This window comes from Oreochromis aureus, linkage group 1 (genome assembly GCF_013358895.1).
Source record: "Oreochromis aureus strain Israel breed Guangdong linkage group 1, ZZ_aureus, whole genome shotgun sequence".
NCBI classification, from domain to species: Eukaryota; Metazoa; Chordata; class Actinopteri; order Cichliformes; family Cichlidae; genus Oreochromis; species Oreochromis aureus.
This window is the reverse complement of record NC_052942.1, coordinates 28,836,217-28,851,353: the sequence shown is the minus strand read 5'-3', so window position 1 is coordinate 28,851,353 and position 15,137 is coordinate 28,836,217. Positions and strand designations below refer to the sequence as shown.

Here is a 15,137-nt window from a genome sequence, read left to right as displayed (position 1 = left end):
AATCCTCAAAATGTGCTGATGACATACACCATCACTACCTAAAGCTTTTTTTCTCTACATCATGGCGGTGTAGCCACGAGATCAGCTGACAATTCAGAAAATTGTCGCACACATCTCTGGTTTCTTTGGATGAAAATGTGAAATTTACCCACTACATTATCCTGCCTCACAGTACCTCCTCCACAAATGAAGGATGTGTGGGGAAATTACTTTTATGCAGGGTAACATGTCCCTACTGAGCCACGGGCGTCACAGTGATTGAGTTCAAAATAATATTCTCATACACGAATCTGAAAATTGCAGATCTCATTAGTTTCCCATCCTCATAGAATGCATTTCCACAAGCTCTCTACAGGGCTAGATAGTTTAGACTTGCTTAAGATTCGGATAATCTTCATCTCAAGATTTTTATTAAGAATCAGTATGAACCCTGCCTTTTTTACCAACAACGCGTTTGCCTGACTTTTCCATGTCAGAGCGACTCATCGGCCACGGATATTGGCTGACTATTCCTGTGGAAAGACTATTCCTATCCACAGGAAAAGTACTGGCGCTGGTTCGAGGTATCACAAGTGAAACATGTGGAAAACTATGCTAAATTGTACAAATAGAAATTTGAATATTGTCAATAAATTTACCTGCCCTAGAGCATAAAATAAATAAACAAATAAATTGACATGTCACAGGATGTCATTTTCACCACTGTATAAAACACTTCAAAAATGCAGCAGAACCTAAGAAGTAATTTTAATATGCTTTTTAATTCATTGTCAAAGGCTGTTCCTACTTAACTCACACACTCATAACGCATCTTAGCCACCACAAGTCCAGATGCTTTTCTTTCCAGGCTCCTTAGACGACGATGACCTGGATGACTGAGAACCTACACAGAGACATGCTTCGTTTCATTTCAACTTACAAATAAATCAACTCTGAAAATTAAAAGTGTGAACTAACTACAAGTTACTTTTCATTTACAGCACCCACCACAGAATGACTTTACATGCCATGCACAACATAAATGAGCACACCTCTGTGCAATATCATTTTTATACCTCAGTCAGTGTACCTTTCATTACTAAATCCTGGTAATGAAAGGTACACTGACTGAGGTACTTGTCTTTCTTCCAATACTTCCCACTTTTTCTTTCTCATCACTGAGGATATCAGCTCTCCACAAATTTCTGGAGAAATGTACAACCAGATTTCGTTTCTTCTACTCTTTGCCCGAGGGCTGCGTTGCTCAGTCTTTTTAAAATAGAAATAAAGGTGTTTATTGGATTCCAGTCAGCATATCACCATCACAGGGGGACGGGCGGAAATTCAGGATTCAATAGACTGGGAAAAAATCCAAAATCTAAATCTTTATTCTAAAACAGGTAGTGGTCGTGCACAGGAAGGCAGGAACTGTGGCAAACAAACAGATGTCGAGAATGCAAAGCAGAAGTCCATGAAACAGTCCAAAAGGTCAAAGAGAAGATCAGCTGCAGACATGGAGAAACAAGCAGTGCTGGAAAGGCTGACTAATCCAAGTTTAAAGGCAATCAGGCAAGTGGGAGATAGACAGCTGACGCTATATTTGCACTGTGGAGCCTGACTGGGAGCAGGTGTGGAATATTTAACACAGGTGATCCTCGTCAAGGTTTACAGAATTAAGGAGACAAATACAGAACTTAAAAAACTAAACCTTTTATTAAGTCAATGAGTGTAAATATTCCAGAGTTAAAAGTCCACAATACAAAGAGAGAGTACACTGGGGAGACGCCAGAACCATAAATACATTCAAAATTGATGGGGCATAACAAACAGGTGAAGAAGGCAACACAGGTGAAAGCAATTAAAAAATACTGAAAGCAATCAGGGAATTGATGAAGGATATACAGGAAGCAAAGGACACAACAGAAAACTGAAATTTAAAGTAAAACAGGAAAATGACCCGAATAACCTGAATAAAAGACGTGAGATGTCAGGAACACAGATGGAGGCATGAACAGGGACACTAGTGAGACTATTAACAAAAAGCCAGAGACTACAAAGACTTATCACTAGAATAGAGAAAACACAAGAACCAAAGACTTAATACCATTGCAAGGAATCAAACTAATTATAAAATAATAAGGTAGCCTGAAGCTACAAAGAAAATAAGAATTAAAAACTAGAACTAAACAAGATAAACAGAAACTCATTCTCAAATGCAACCACTATTACTTTATGGACTCACTCCAAATCACTGCACTAACACCTCTGTGCTTCACTCCCAGACTATGTGGTATTCTATTGTGGTATTCTTGGCCCGGTTCATGCCTGACATGCTGGACCCCAGCTGAGCTGAACAATTTTATCTTAATCTCATTCGACCAAAGAACATCCCTCTAATATTCATCAGACTTCTTAAAAGTTCTTTAGAAAAGTTTAATCTTTCTATTTTGTGCCAAAGATTTCTTGGATGCTCACCATAGATGTCGTCTACACTGTCTGAGCTGCTCCAGAAACTCTGATGACCCTTGAGCCAAGAGTGAAGCACTTCCCCTTCGAGCTAGACTGTCCAAGTATCTCTGTCCATTGTGTCATTTTCAGAGATGTGCAGCTCTGAGCCTCCCATTTTACAATTGTCCTGTGTTCATTTTTGTCTTTGCAAATTTTCACAATTAACCTTTTCATTGTTCAATGACTGTTTTTTTCATGTGTTAGGTTCAAAAATTAACCAGAAATGTGGCTGAAAATTAACCTGGTAAAATTGCTATCAAGCAGTAGAAGAACCTTTGGTGTTTTGACCTCCAGATGTTCGTTCCCCTAATGAAGCAATGCCACTTTTATTAAATTTTACGTTAGACATAACATGCTATTTCATATAAATAAAAAATGACATTAACACTGATTACACTTCGTCCACACATGCTGTCTGCATTGCTGTTTCTGGTTTAATATAGCTGTTGCAGTGAACATGTCACATGTCAAGGTTGTGAAACCTGCCACTGTAAGCTTAGCTGCCTAGTCTATGTTTTTTAAAAAAGATCTTTTTCTGTGCATTCTGTGAATCACATCAATTTGTTCCAGGGTTACAAATGCACTTACTGTTATAAATCAGGAAAGTCATCAATAAGTTTTGTTTCTCACATTGTGCATCAGTAGTTCTTACAGACAATACTGACTTTTTCCCTCGATGTGAGTCTAAAAAAATAAATAAATAAAAAGAAAGTATATAAATACATTTAAATAATCAATGCAAGATTACACACTACACTGCAGTCTTACTTAACTGAATGTATGACCATGATATTTACATGCACAACATCACTAACATATAGAATATATTCTATCCCTTAAAGAACACAATGCAGTGCACTCAAATAACACAGAGCGCATGTTGTAGTAAATCCAGCAACTGAAATGAGGCTCACTCTGCTACAATAATGATGACTGGCAGGCTACTTAACCTATAAGAAAACACATTGGGTGGGGCTCATAGTTAAAGTCAAGTTAAAGAAAACGTGGAAAGGATGCATGAATCTTTTTTACACTTGTAACCTTTTCTTCTTAGATCTTTTTATATCCTTTTTATGACATAAAAGAAATTGAACCAGTTACATCCTCCAGTTTTGTTTTATTTTTGTTTTGCTTAATTTCATAAACAGTCAGACTTACACCAACCAACCAAATCAAACCAGAGCACCTTTCCCTCTGTCCTCATTTCCTCAGGTTGCGGCTGTCTCCTTGCTCCCTAGTGTCAGCCCTCCACTGGCTTCCCAAAAGCCTGTCTGCAGCTTTCAATGACCGTGTGCGCTATGTCCTATATTTGCAGTAAGTGGAGAGGTGGGTGGATGCTTGCCACTGAATCAGTGGATGATGGTGAGAAGATGACAGGGCTTTGGAGGAGAGAGAGGCTGTGTATAAAGAAAGGGAAGGGTAGTGAAGGGAGGTGGGGGGTGGGGGGTGAGGAGAGTTTAAGGGTTGGATCCAGCGAAAGGACGTGGATGAAGAGAGGGAATTAGGATGGAAAGAGGATGGAAAGCTCAGACTGGATGCACTTTTATGACATGCTAAGGGTAGCTGTATAGATGGCTGGGAAGGAAAAGAGGATCAGTGTGAGGAGGGAAGGGAGGGAGGAAGGTGACAGGAACATCTTTTTTGACTGGTAAAAGTTTAGTAGATGGTTAAAGCCAGAATGAGGAAAGATGTGGCGGAGGAGGAGAGGGATCAGAATGTGTAGCTGCTGGCAGGTAAATTGCTACACTGAGAACATGGGGACTTTTCAAAATATCCGGCAGATTATACCCCATCTCCTCTGAGCCAGCTGAGATGCATGAGAAGAAAAAGATGTGAAAGTGTGAGAGCAGCAGGCTAAAATTTCAAACATTTAAAGTGCCGGAAAATTTGAGTAAAACCACCATGTGTATGGGAGGAGGAGGGGAGTTTGCCACTGAGGGAGAACAAGTTTGAGACACTGACTGAGAACGAAAGAGGAAAAGGGAGAGGGCGAGATCTCCAAGCAGCACGCATCGCTGAATTATTGAGGCCCGACTTGTGTAGGAGCAAAAGATAGATTTCCAGTGTTGATCCCTTCTCGCTGTCAGAAAGTTTAGTTGGACACGACCAACTTGAGCAGTTGTGGTTGTTTTGTTGTTGTTTGGGGGTTTTTGGCAGTCACTACAGGGAAAGGCAAAATCTATGTGGTAGGCACAACTTGTGGCAGAAAGTAGACCGTGTGCTTCCTGCCACTCATTTATTTAAAACATATCTTTCTACCACTAATTTATTTACAGCATATATTTCTGCCACTCATTTATTTAGAACAAATCTGTATATACACTTGTGCTGAGGGCACCATCATAAATACAGATATGTAAAGTCCCCTAATTTGCTTTGTGTGAGTCAAAAAAATGTGTCTGTTGACACCTGTATCGTCCCATAGAGTATTCACTTACAGAGAGAATTCTTTAATCCAACCTAGTGTATTTCACGGTATTTCAGTTATTGTGCTTCATTTGTTTTTATTTGCACATGGCAATGTTTACCAAAGCTCCAATTTTATGTTTTAAGGACCTACAGCTAGGATGTCTCTCATCCATAGAAGCGCTGACACCTTTCATGTCTGGCATCAACAGGTTCCACTGTCTAAAAAAGATGAATATAACCACTATGACATCACCTTTCAGCTAAAGCCCTCTTTTGAAGCCTTCAAGGTTTTACCAAGGACAAAGATCAAGTGAGTAGTCGAGACACTTTTTCTATATCTTTTTATACCTCTGACCTCTTATAGCAGGGGTCAGCACCTTTCAACATAAAAAGAACAATTTATCCCCTTTTACCAAACAACAGAAGAAAAAGGACAGAATGAGTATAAAGTAAATAAATATACAAAAAGCAGATTTATATTTTTTTTTCTGTGTTTTCAAAGCTTGATTCACAGTTGAGGGGCTCCTAGAGCTCAAGAGCTACATGTACTTTGTTGTGGCTTCACTTTATAAGACTTGGAAACTGTATCAAATTTGTTTCATAGTCTATAGCGCCTTTTGTCTTTTTTGACTCTCTCCATTCTTCTCATGTGATTTAGCGCCTCGGCTGTGCAACCTGGTCCAAGAAATATGGCCAGTTGTCAGACTGTAACAACTTACTACTGTCTTGGTAATGATAGTAGTAAATGCACGACTGCATTTAGGTGTGAGTTTACTGAGAAGACAGCTTCATGAAGACAATGCGACAAAGGACATGCAAAAGTTATTAGCACACGCATGAACGAATCATTGTGTGAATGGATAAATATGCAAGTGAGGCGGTGAGGGTGGTGGTTAGGCCAACCAGCAGGTTGCCCTAGATTTATGACACCTGGCTCTTCATTTCCCCAAATATGTACAACAGAGGTGACAATAGCCATAGCCAATAGGTTACAATACCCATGTGTACAACAAACATGACTGCTTGAATTCTCCCTTCAACATATGAGAAATTTTGTAACCAACATTTTCATATTAATATATTCTGGATATTTCAATAAATGATGAAAAAGATATCAGGGACACAAAGCAATATTCCAAACAGAGCAACTTTATATGTGGGATTGCTGAAGCCAATGTCTGTAGGATTAAAAAATTCAAACTTTTAAAAGTACCAGTGGTGGCAAGAAAAAAATACTGTGGCTCGCATAATTTTCAAGGACAAGGACTGTCTAATATTTCTGAGAAAATCCACACATAGAAGCTTATATATAAATCTTGCAATATATGAGGAAACTATGCTAAGATTTACCAGCAAAAAGAATGAAGCTAAAGACAGAAATAAAGGCTGAAGATAAAGGAAAGCAGGGTGAAAGAGAAGTGAAGAAGAAAGCAAGTGACAGTGTGAGAGAAGTGCAAAAGGAGGCAGACGGTCTCTGATGTAAGCCATGTTCTCACCGCTGTTCACAACCGTCCTGTTGCCTTCATGAATAAGTTAGATGCCAAATGTTCCCTCCCTCTCATGTCCATGCATGCAGGCGCACAATACAACACACACATTAAAACACTATACTCCTTATTCTTCAACTTTTAGGTCCCCATGCACACAAAAAACTAAAAAGACACCACCAAGCACATCTGCACAACAACTTTGTTATTTTTTTCTTTCGCCAAAATACATTGAAATATTAAGATGCTCTGCTTTACTAAATTTCTGCACAAAGAAACATACAGAGACCCACACATATTCCCTCCTGAAGCAGAGCCAGTAAGAGGTGCTTGATAATGTCTGACAGAGTGACAGGAGTACAGAGGCAGTACAGAGGAGAAAAGTGAAGTTTCCCTGACAGTTTTTCCTACCCACAGGGCACCTACGTCATCCTGTTACACTCTGGACATCTCTCATCCAAAGAGGTATGTGTGCTGGTGTGTGTGTAGTCCCATGTATTATTACCATGTATGTGACACTGACCAACATCCAAGTGCAAAGACATGAAAATGGGTAGGAGTATGGTAATGAGTTCACCAGAAGGTAACATGTTTGTGCACATGCTTCTCTGTACATGCATGTGAAAACTGTATCTGCATGAACGATAACATAATCATCCGAGAGAGAGAGTTAAATACGAAGACAGGAGATAAGAACTACAAATGAACAGACTGAAGAAGGGTTGCGTAATGATCTTTGAGTAAGAATTATAAAGACTGTGATTGCGTTTCAACATAGAAACATGCTTCAGGAGCCTCCAGTGATTCTCAGCATTTTATTCTGCCTCATCAAACTTGTGTATTTAACTTGTCCTTGCAAAAGAATTGATTCACTGATAGTGTTGGATTGACAAAAGAAAGTTGTTGTTTTTTACAGCAAACCTATGACAAAAGTAATCTCGAGCCACTTTATATTTAATGCATTTATATGTATGATATAAACCTGCAATTTGAGAGGATGAACCCTAAGAAACAGACAGTCCCCTATGAGCAAGAATTTGGCAACAGTGGGGAGGAAGAACACTCTTTTAACATTAGGAGACCTCTGACATGAGTCGTGCTGTTAGGGACAACGATCTGCTATGAAGAGAAGAAGGGACAGTATTCAAACGATAATGGGATGCTGGAAGCAGACTATTCATATTGATCTTCTTGTTAAAGTGAACAATAATGTCCATACAAGACCAGTTATACTGCCCACCTTGCTATGAAGTTGAATGCAATTTCTTATGTTGTGAGTGCCCTCAAGTTGTTGAGCACCTTAGACTTTTTTTGCTGTATTGAAAAAAAAAAATTCTAATGAGTAAATTAAGTTGGAGTAAATATATATATACCTATGTATTGCCACCATGCACCACACTATCTAGTGCTAACTACTTGAGCTCACCGCCAGCTCAGGGTCTAACTTATGGCAAGCATGGTGATAAATCAGTCCTCCAATGACATTGTCTTAGTGTGCTTATCCTTTAGCCCCCAGGTAGTGAGGCTAGTGTAAACCAGAGTCAACATATCATTTTGGCCATAGGTCTGTGGCATTGCAGCTGACCTCTAGGTTAATAGAAATGTTGTCAGGCTGTAATATCCAGTCAGATATACAGAAAAATATGAAAGAGGAAAAGAGAGCAAGGAAGAGTGATCAAGGGTAAAAATGGTAAGAAAACTTAGATGAGGAAGCATTGTAGTGTAACTGTGAATGTCAGTTTTCTCAAAATAGGACCTGCTTAAAATTGATACAGTGGTGGCTGCATTTTCACTGAACTGACAAAGTAAAAAATTTAATCAAAGCATCTATCTATCTATCTATCTATCTATCTATCTATCTATCTATCTATCTATGCTTTTAAAAAGAGATTGAGTTATTGAGTTTGAGCAGCACTCCAACAATTTCAAGGCCTTTGATTAAAAGTGATACAGACAGAAAGGTCACACAGTAGCTGTAGTTCATATTCATGTAAGAGGCTGCAATCTGTTAAGCAAAACATGGATAGTGTGTGTGTGTTTGCATTACTGATGTATTTATAATCATCTGTGTACACAGTCATATTTTGGTGACCAACTCCCTTCTAGTGATGAAAAAACATGTCCTCAAAATATAAAACTACAGGTTTTAAGGTCGAGGTCAAAGTTCAAAGTGATTTTAAATTTCGGTTACATATGGGTAAGGTTTAGACTCGTGTTTTGATGTAAAACCTTGCCTGATTACATGTCTGCACGTGCCTGTGAACATTCTGTACCTACATCTCTTTATGTCAAAAGAAAAAAGAAAAAAGCAGGTAAGGATTAGGAGGAGGTGTCAGATTTTGGGATGTGAAAGATTATTATCATCTCCTGCTTAACGTTTCAGTCTCTTCCAATCTCTGTCTCCTCTCCCCCTTCCCCTCCTCCTCCACTGCCTCAGAGCCACCGATAAATTATGGATGCTTATTAGAAAAGGGCAATATTCAGCATTCAAAATAAACTCTGTAGCATGAGACATGAAAGAGACACAAACAAAAAGTGCTGATGTGGGAAGAGGAAGAGTTAAAGTCACAGGGGAGCCAGTGGCCAGGTCACATAAACCTACGGTGATCTATTTCAACTGTGTACCATCGGAAGATAATATACTGTAGATCGTCTGTGATATCACAATACAGAAATACTCTGTTAAAAGTAATGCATTTAAGTTTTCCATCCAAAAGAGGAAAAAAGTACAAAATTATTATAGCTTAAATTATAATTATTGTAAAAATTAAAGCATATAGAAAGCAGCAAGGTCTGTGTTAGTCTGGTTATATTATTTGGGATTTGGTCAATAATGTATTTTAATATTTATTACTTTAATATTGCAACTAGTAAAAATCAGGATGTATGTACTTCTTATACTGCTTAGCAAATGTAATCTTTTCTTTCTTAAATAAAAAAATTGTCACATTTTAAGTAATTTTAGATTTTGACATAAAGTGGTATAGAACAATACTTCAGATGTAATAGAGTTTTTTTGTTTGGTTCTTTAGCAGTGATGGATGTACTAAAGGTAGTTGCTTTAGGTAACCAGAGTACTTGAATAAATGTGTGTATTTAGTTTCCATCATAGACTGAAGTGAGTAAGTTCCAGATTAAAACATATACACAGAGACAGCAAATAAAAATGGGAAATGCAGCAAGCTTTTCATTCATCCTTAGGCAACATCTGCAAAGTTCTGTTACATCTGTGCACACTTTAAGCATATTAACTTATTTTCTGCATTTCCTGTAGTGCTTTGTTCTGTGGCCAGTGGCGAGGCCTAATTTCCCCAGCTACTGTACAAATCTAACAAAAAAAAAAAAAAAACACTGTTAAGCAAAATCACTGATTTAAGTTCATTAAATTTCCTGTTAACAAGCACATAATGAAGCATCACATTGCAGCCTAATGCAGTCTGGATTCCATCTACAGCACCAGCTAATGGCTTTGTGTGACTTTGTCGAGCAATCAATAATTTGGTGTCTCTGTGAACTCTGTTATTTCACACAGTGTGATGTCATGCAGTACCACAACATGAAGAGACACTTTTCTTGGTACACTCTGTCTGTGTTGACTCTTCAGTTTAGAAGTCACATCCTGCCAAACTGCCTCGAAATGTAATCCTTAAGTGTGTTAAGACTTGCCGCATGTGAATGCCACATCATGCTTGTAATGCCCCCGGATTACAGTATATCCAGATTAAATGAAACTTCAGAATCACTATGTATATATGCAAGGATGTTTGTGAGGAGATGCATATAAAAGGCTTATCCCCCAAGAGAAAACAGAGGAGCAAAGGAGAATGTTTAATAAAAAAAGAGGTACTATAAATGATCTTATTAAACTTGCATAACAAAGCTTGCTTTGCTGTGACAAAACATATGGTGTGAGGCTTTTTCTTTTCGCTTTTAAATACACAATCACATTTTATTGGTGTACTTGTCTGTCCAATTGCAATTTGACGGACAGGTGTTACAAGCTTTTTGACAGACCTCACAGAAGTCCAATCAATACTACACTGCTGCAAGAAAAACAGTGACTGATCCTAAAGTCCCTGCTGAGCCAGCAAACTGTTGCAGTGGGATTGAGTGTGTCTTCTGCACAAGCATATCCCTCTCACACTTGCACACACCAACACACCCAGAAGTTCACAGGCTCACACACTTCACACACTCGCATACACGAGCACAAACACCTGCATGCACAGATTCACAGGCGTGAACTGATAAAAACGCACACATCCAAAAACACCCCAGAGAAGGCTACAGTAAATGAACCTCACAGCCATCCAAAGCACTGACATCAATCAGGCACGCTTTCACCGTTTGGCTCCCGACGGACGGTGAGTCGCATCTGTCTGCTAGAGCAAGTGCTAAACAATTCCAAAGTGACAGAAACCATTTTATGCATATCTGCATATACAGCATGCCAAACTCGTTGGCACTCTTCCCGATCTCCCCTACTTGTGCTGTTTACTGCAATTGTGTAAATTGTGAAACCATTTGCGTTTTCTGAATGACTCTTTTTAGCGACGGTGATTTTCCTACATGAAACAGTTGTTGCACAGATACGCTCAGCTAAACAACACCAACACACAATCCACCGGGAATGCTGGGCATCTGAATAGTGGCAAGTACAATTCCCAAGAAAGCTGTGGGCCTTTTCCTCCCGCAGCGGTGCCTACAAGGCTACTTTTGCACAAAAGACACATATTCTATAAAACTGGAAAAGAAGACTGATAAAAAACAAACAAACTAAACAGCGCTGGAGCCTCCATGCCTGCCAGTGACTGCATATCTGCTTCGACCCACTGCATATTTGTGACAGAGCCCATGAGGCTCAGATGTTTCATCAGACCCAGTACATCACCCTGAAGAGAACACAAGACTGTTTTACACAGTTATGAAAAAAAAAAAATAGATGAGAACAAGAATGCACAAGGGTGATTTTGAAATGTGAGCCTTTAACGGGACCGTGTAAGTAGAACAGAAGTACCTTCACAGGGAGACAAATGTTCAATTTTTAAAAAAATGGTAGCCAGCAATGAAAGCACACCTCAAGTTCTGAGTATGTTTTTGAACCATTCTGTTAGAAAAACATCTGTGGCATCCATAAATTTAATCTTTTAGAACATAATAGCATGCTAATAACAAATACAAGGTAAGGCGTACACCTGCGGATAAAACATGAACTCAGAAAACTGTTTGTGATGGAACTAATAAGTGCACAGATGAGAGAAAATCAGAGAAAAAAATAATAACTTCTGCACACTTCTGGTGATTCCCATCCATCGCCATCATTGTACATTTATAGGCTCTTGCAACAGCTGAGGACTGACAAAATACAGATTTTAAAGGCAAAAATGCTCAAGTACTTTAAAAGTCAATGCAGTCTCTCAACTAGTGGTTCCAGTTGAAACGTTACAGTGGATACAATAGATCTGAGAATTGTCCGTGTAATTTGGATATAGTTTACACAGATGCTGACATGTCAGCCGCAGTGCAAAGTATTGGAGCAGTACGAGTCTGATTAGGAAGGACTTTTATACAGGCCTATATGCTTCAGCAAATGACAGATTGTCAGCATTTCTCAGTGTGAAGGCAGGCTGCGGGATTGCTTATGACAACAGCACTCTGTGCTACAATGACTAAACAGACCCTGTTTTCAATGGCTGCCACATGCCTTCAAATGTCAAAATCAAAGTATCAAAGCTGACAGATCGGTTTGTGTGTTTTTCTTGCCCGAAGGGACAGGAGGATGCATAACTGGCCAGGCGCCTGTCGCTGAAGCAACTGAGCTTCTGTAATACAGTAAACTGCAGTCGCAAGAGGTGACAAATCTCAGCTTTATCCTAAAAAGCATAGAGCGATTGTCCTGTTTAACCTGCCTGACAAAGACGGACCGTATATCAGAGCACTCTAACTCTGCCTGTGCTGCTCTCTCGTCTTTCTCGCTGTCGTTCAGAGTGCGGGTGCCTCTGTGTGCAGCTGATTCAGTATGTATGGGACAAAGTGGTAACTTAATTCAAGCCAAACTTTGCCCTTTTTTCATGTTTAATCATAAACCTTGGACAACTATAATCTCACTTTTGTGTAATAAATCACCAACCTAATTTAGACTATGTATAACACATGCGTTTGACCATGAAGATTTTTTTCAGCCTAAAAATGGAATTAAATTGGATTTACAGTAGCTGGGTTTCCCTTCCACTACAGGGTTGGATGTTTTCCCAGCTTTCCTCTTTTGACTTCCAAGAAGTGAACTCTCCCTTTTAAGATAATTTGTTGTCCATCTCCCTCAGGCTTTTCTCAGCAGTGTTAAGACCAGTTATTACAAGGCCTTGCTGAAACAAGAGCAATTTGGAGCTCATGACAAGCCCTCAATTAAGCTTGTTGCTAGCGAGCTCACTCAGTCAGCATAATAAAGCATGTATTGATGTAATAACAGGAATACATGAGTAAATATAATGCCCTTACCGTAAACCCCTTGGCCCCAGGCAAGAGCATAAACACGAGACAATAACAATATCCAAAAAAGCCCCATGTTCAGCTCAGGTCCGTCATAACCTGGGAGAAAAAGACAAGGGTGAAAACAGAGGCACGGAAAGGAACAGCCTGCAAACGTAACTATGAGGAGGGTGGAAGAAACGACAACTGAGTGATTGTAATCAAAAGGGAGGGGGAATATACTTTAAATTGCTTTGTTTTAATGTTCAACTATGTCCCCTGCAACCCCATAAGCCGTGAAAATAATATTACAGAGCAATTTAGTCCCCACCGCGCAGCCTACATCGCTTCATTCAACTTAAAGGGCGGGTAATTCAATCACCAATCGTGGATTATAGAAAGCTTACAAGCAGTGCAGTGTGATGGAGAATTGGAGATTGACAGGATTGTAGATGTCTGCTGTTTAGCGTGACTAAACTTCCTCTGTCCGCCCCTCACAGAGGCACAGCGGCGGGCAGGTGTAGTCGGGAGCACAATAAGGTTTACACTGCAGTATTCATGGAGGATTTGCAACAACAAGTGGGGTCACGGAGACCACTTTAGACCCCGAGACCCACACATATTCCCTCAGATCAGTACAGCTGTTCCTACTCTGTCAGGTCGACGGTGGTAGCAGAAATATGCACGTGTTACGCGATTTATTCTGATTCATTTTTATCATGCATGTGTATGTATTAATGGAAAAAAAATATTTATGTTGCACACTGGTGGTTCAAAACCTGTAGAACACCTGAAGACAGGCAATGAAATCCAGCTCAGTGAGGGAATAATGGACCCTCTTAGCTGACTCTTTTGCTCGAACACTGGGGTTTCCTCCTACGTCTAGAACGCACGTTTGTGAGAGGGCTGCATTCACCGTTCGCATTATAAAGCGCGCTGTAATCAAAGTTTCTTTCTGCGATACAAGCAAGTGAATCCCTGGCATTAATGCTTTGACGGGCATGCATTGCCTATATTGCAAATAATTTGGCGATCCCAAAATCTGAGCGCGTGTAACTAATGATCAACTTTGATAATGTTGGGTACATTTGAAAATACTTCCAGCGTCAATTAAGCGCTCACAGTCTATAAAGGCATTCTTTGAAAAATGATACAGACATGATGTGAAGCGAATAGAAAAATGATGCCAATCTGACATATATTTTTTTCAAGTATTGCCAGTTCAGCGTTGGGGACAGTGTGCCATCTCTACCTTGTCTCCGAGGTGCCGTCCTTTGGGTCAGTCCGCTACCCAGTACTACGCGCCCTTCTCACGGCTCAGTAACGAGGATTCCTTCGGTCTCCGTTAGACCAACCTCGCTTAGTGTTTCACCACAGAAACAGCAGAAAAGTTTTATATCCTCCACCACTGCGCGTCCAGTAAGAGCTTTAGCTAAAATTCCCAGAGAGTGGAAATATGGACTTTTTCGAGCTTCCAGACCTCTAAAGGATCTCTTCGGTGTGTTAAACTTTTATTTTACGCACGGAGAAGTAGACGACAGAACATCGCACAGCTCGGTTGCACAGAGTCCCTCTTCTCAAAAATGAAAATAAAACCTCTGTTCCTTTGAAAAACTCAGGCAAGGCTACTTGGGGGAAATCCTATACACTCGGACTGCCTTTTTGTGGATTATTTACTCTGAAAGGCGTGGTTGAAATGCCTTTACTGTCTCTCCCTCTTTGCTTCTGGCCGATGAAAGTCTATGAAGCCCCTCTAACGCAATCATGCGCTCTGAAAATGAGCTTCCCTCCGCTAGTTCAATCAGCGCTGTGTCTGTGGACTCCAAGTGATGCTGGCCAAGTGGAATATGTGCGCAGACTGAGAACGACCGCCCCTGTCTGTGTGAGAGAGAGAAAGAGAGAGAGAGGGATGGAGAGAAGAAGGGGAGGGAGGACAGAGGCTTACACATAGATGCTCTCAAGCCTCACAGCTTCCACACTGAACAGGTTGTCAAAAGAACGCCACTGCTCCCCTCTCCCCTGTTCCACTCCCAGTGTCTCACTCCCTTTGGAATAGGTTTTCAGCCCTTTGGTAGCAACAGGGTGTTTTTTAACAGCAGGGGAACGCGCGTGTTTTCCTGTTTTTCTCTTGTCGACTCTTTCCTGGAGTTCGTCAACTGCTGGTGCACGCAATCGTCGATGCCAATTACAGCTGAAGGGCGCCCTGAAAGTTATTTTTTCTTTTAGCATAATGGAGGAACCCCGAAAACAACCATCCCTCTGCATGGACCAATTATTTATGACAGC

General features: G+C 40.1%; 1 protein-coding gene across 2 annotated transcripts in view; it reads right to left on the bottom strand.

Moving 5' to 3' along the window:
* Nucleotides 1-14,935, bottom strand: part of LOC116313280 (MAM domain-containing glycosylphosphatidylinositol anchor protein 1) — a 182,135-nt gene extending 167,200 nt beyond the window's left edge. For both annotated transcript variants that reach the window (XM_039612052.1, XM_039612061.1), the window contains exons 1-2: nt 14,104-14,935; nt 12,882-12,971 (exon numbers count right to left, since the gene is read on the bottom strand). In XM_039612052.1, the coding sequence (XP_039467986.1) occupies nt 12,882-12,948 (67 nt within the window). In that variant the 5' untranslated portion in view covers nt 12,949-12,971; nt 14,104-14,935. The remainder of the gene's footprint in view (nt 1-12,881; nt 12,972-14,103) is intronic.
* Nucleotides 14,936-15,137: the final 202 nt, after the last annotated feature.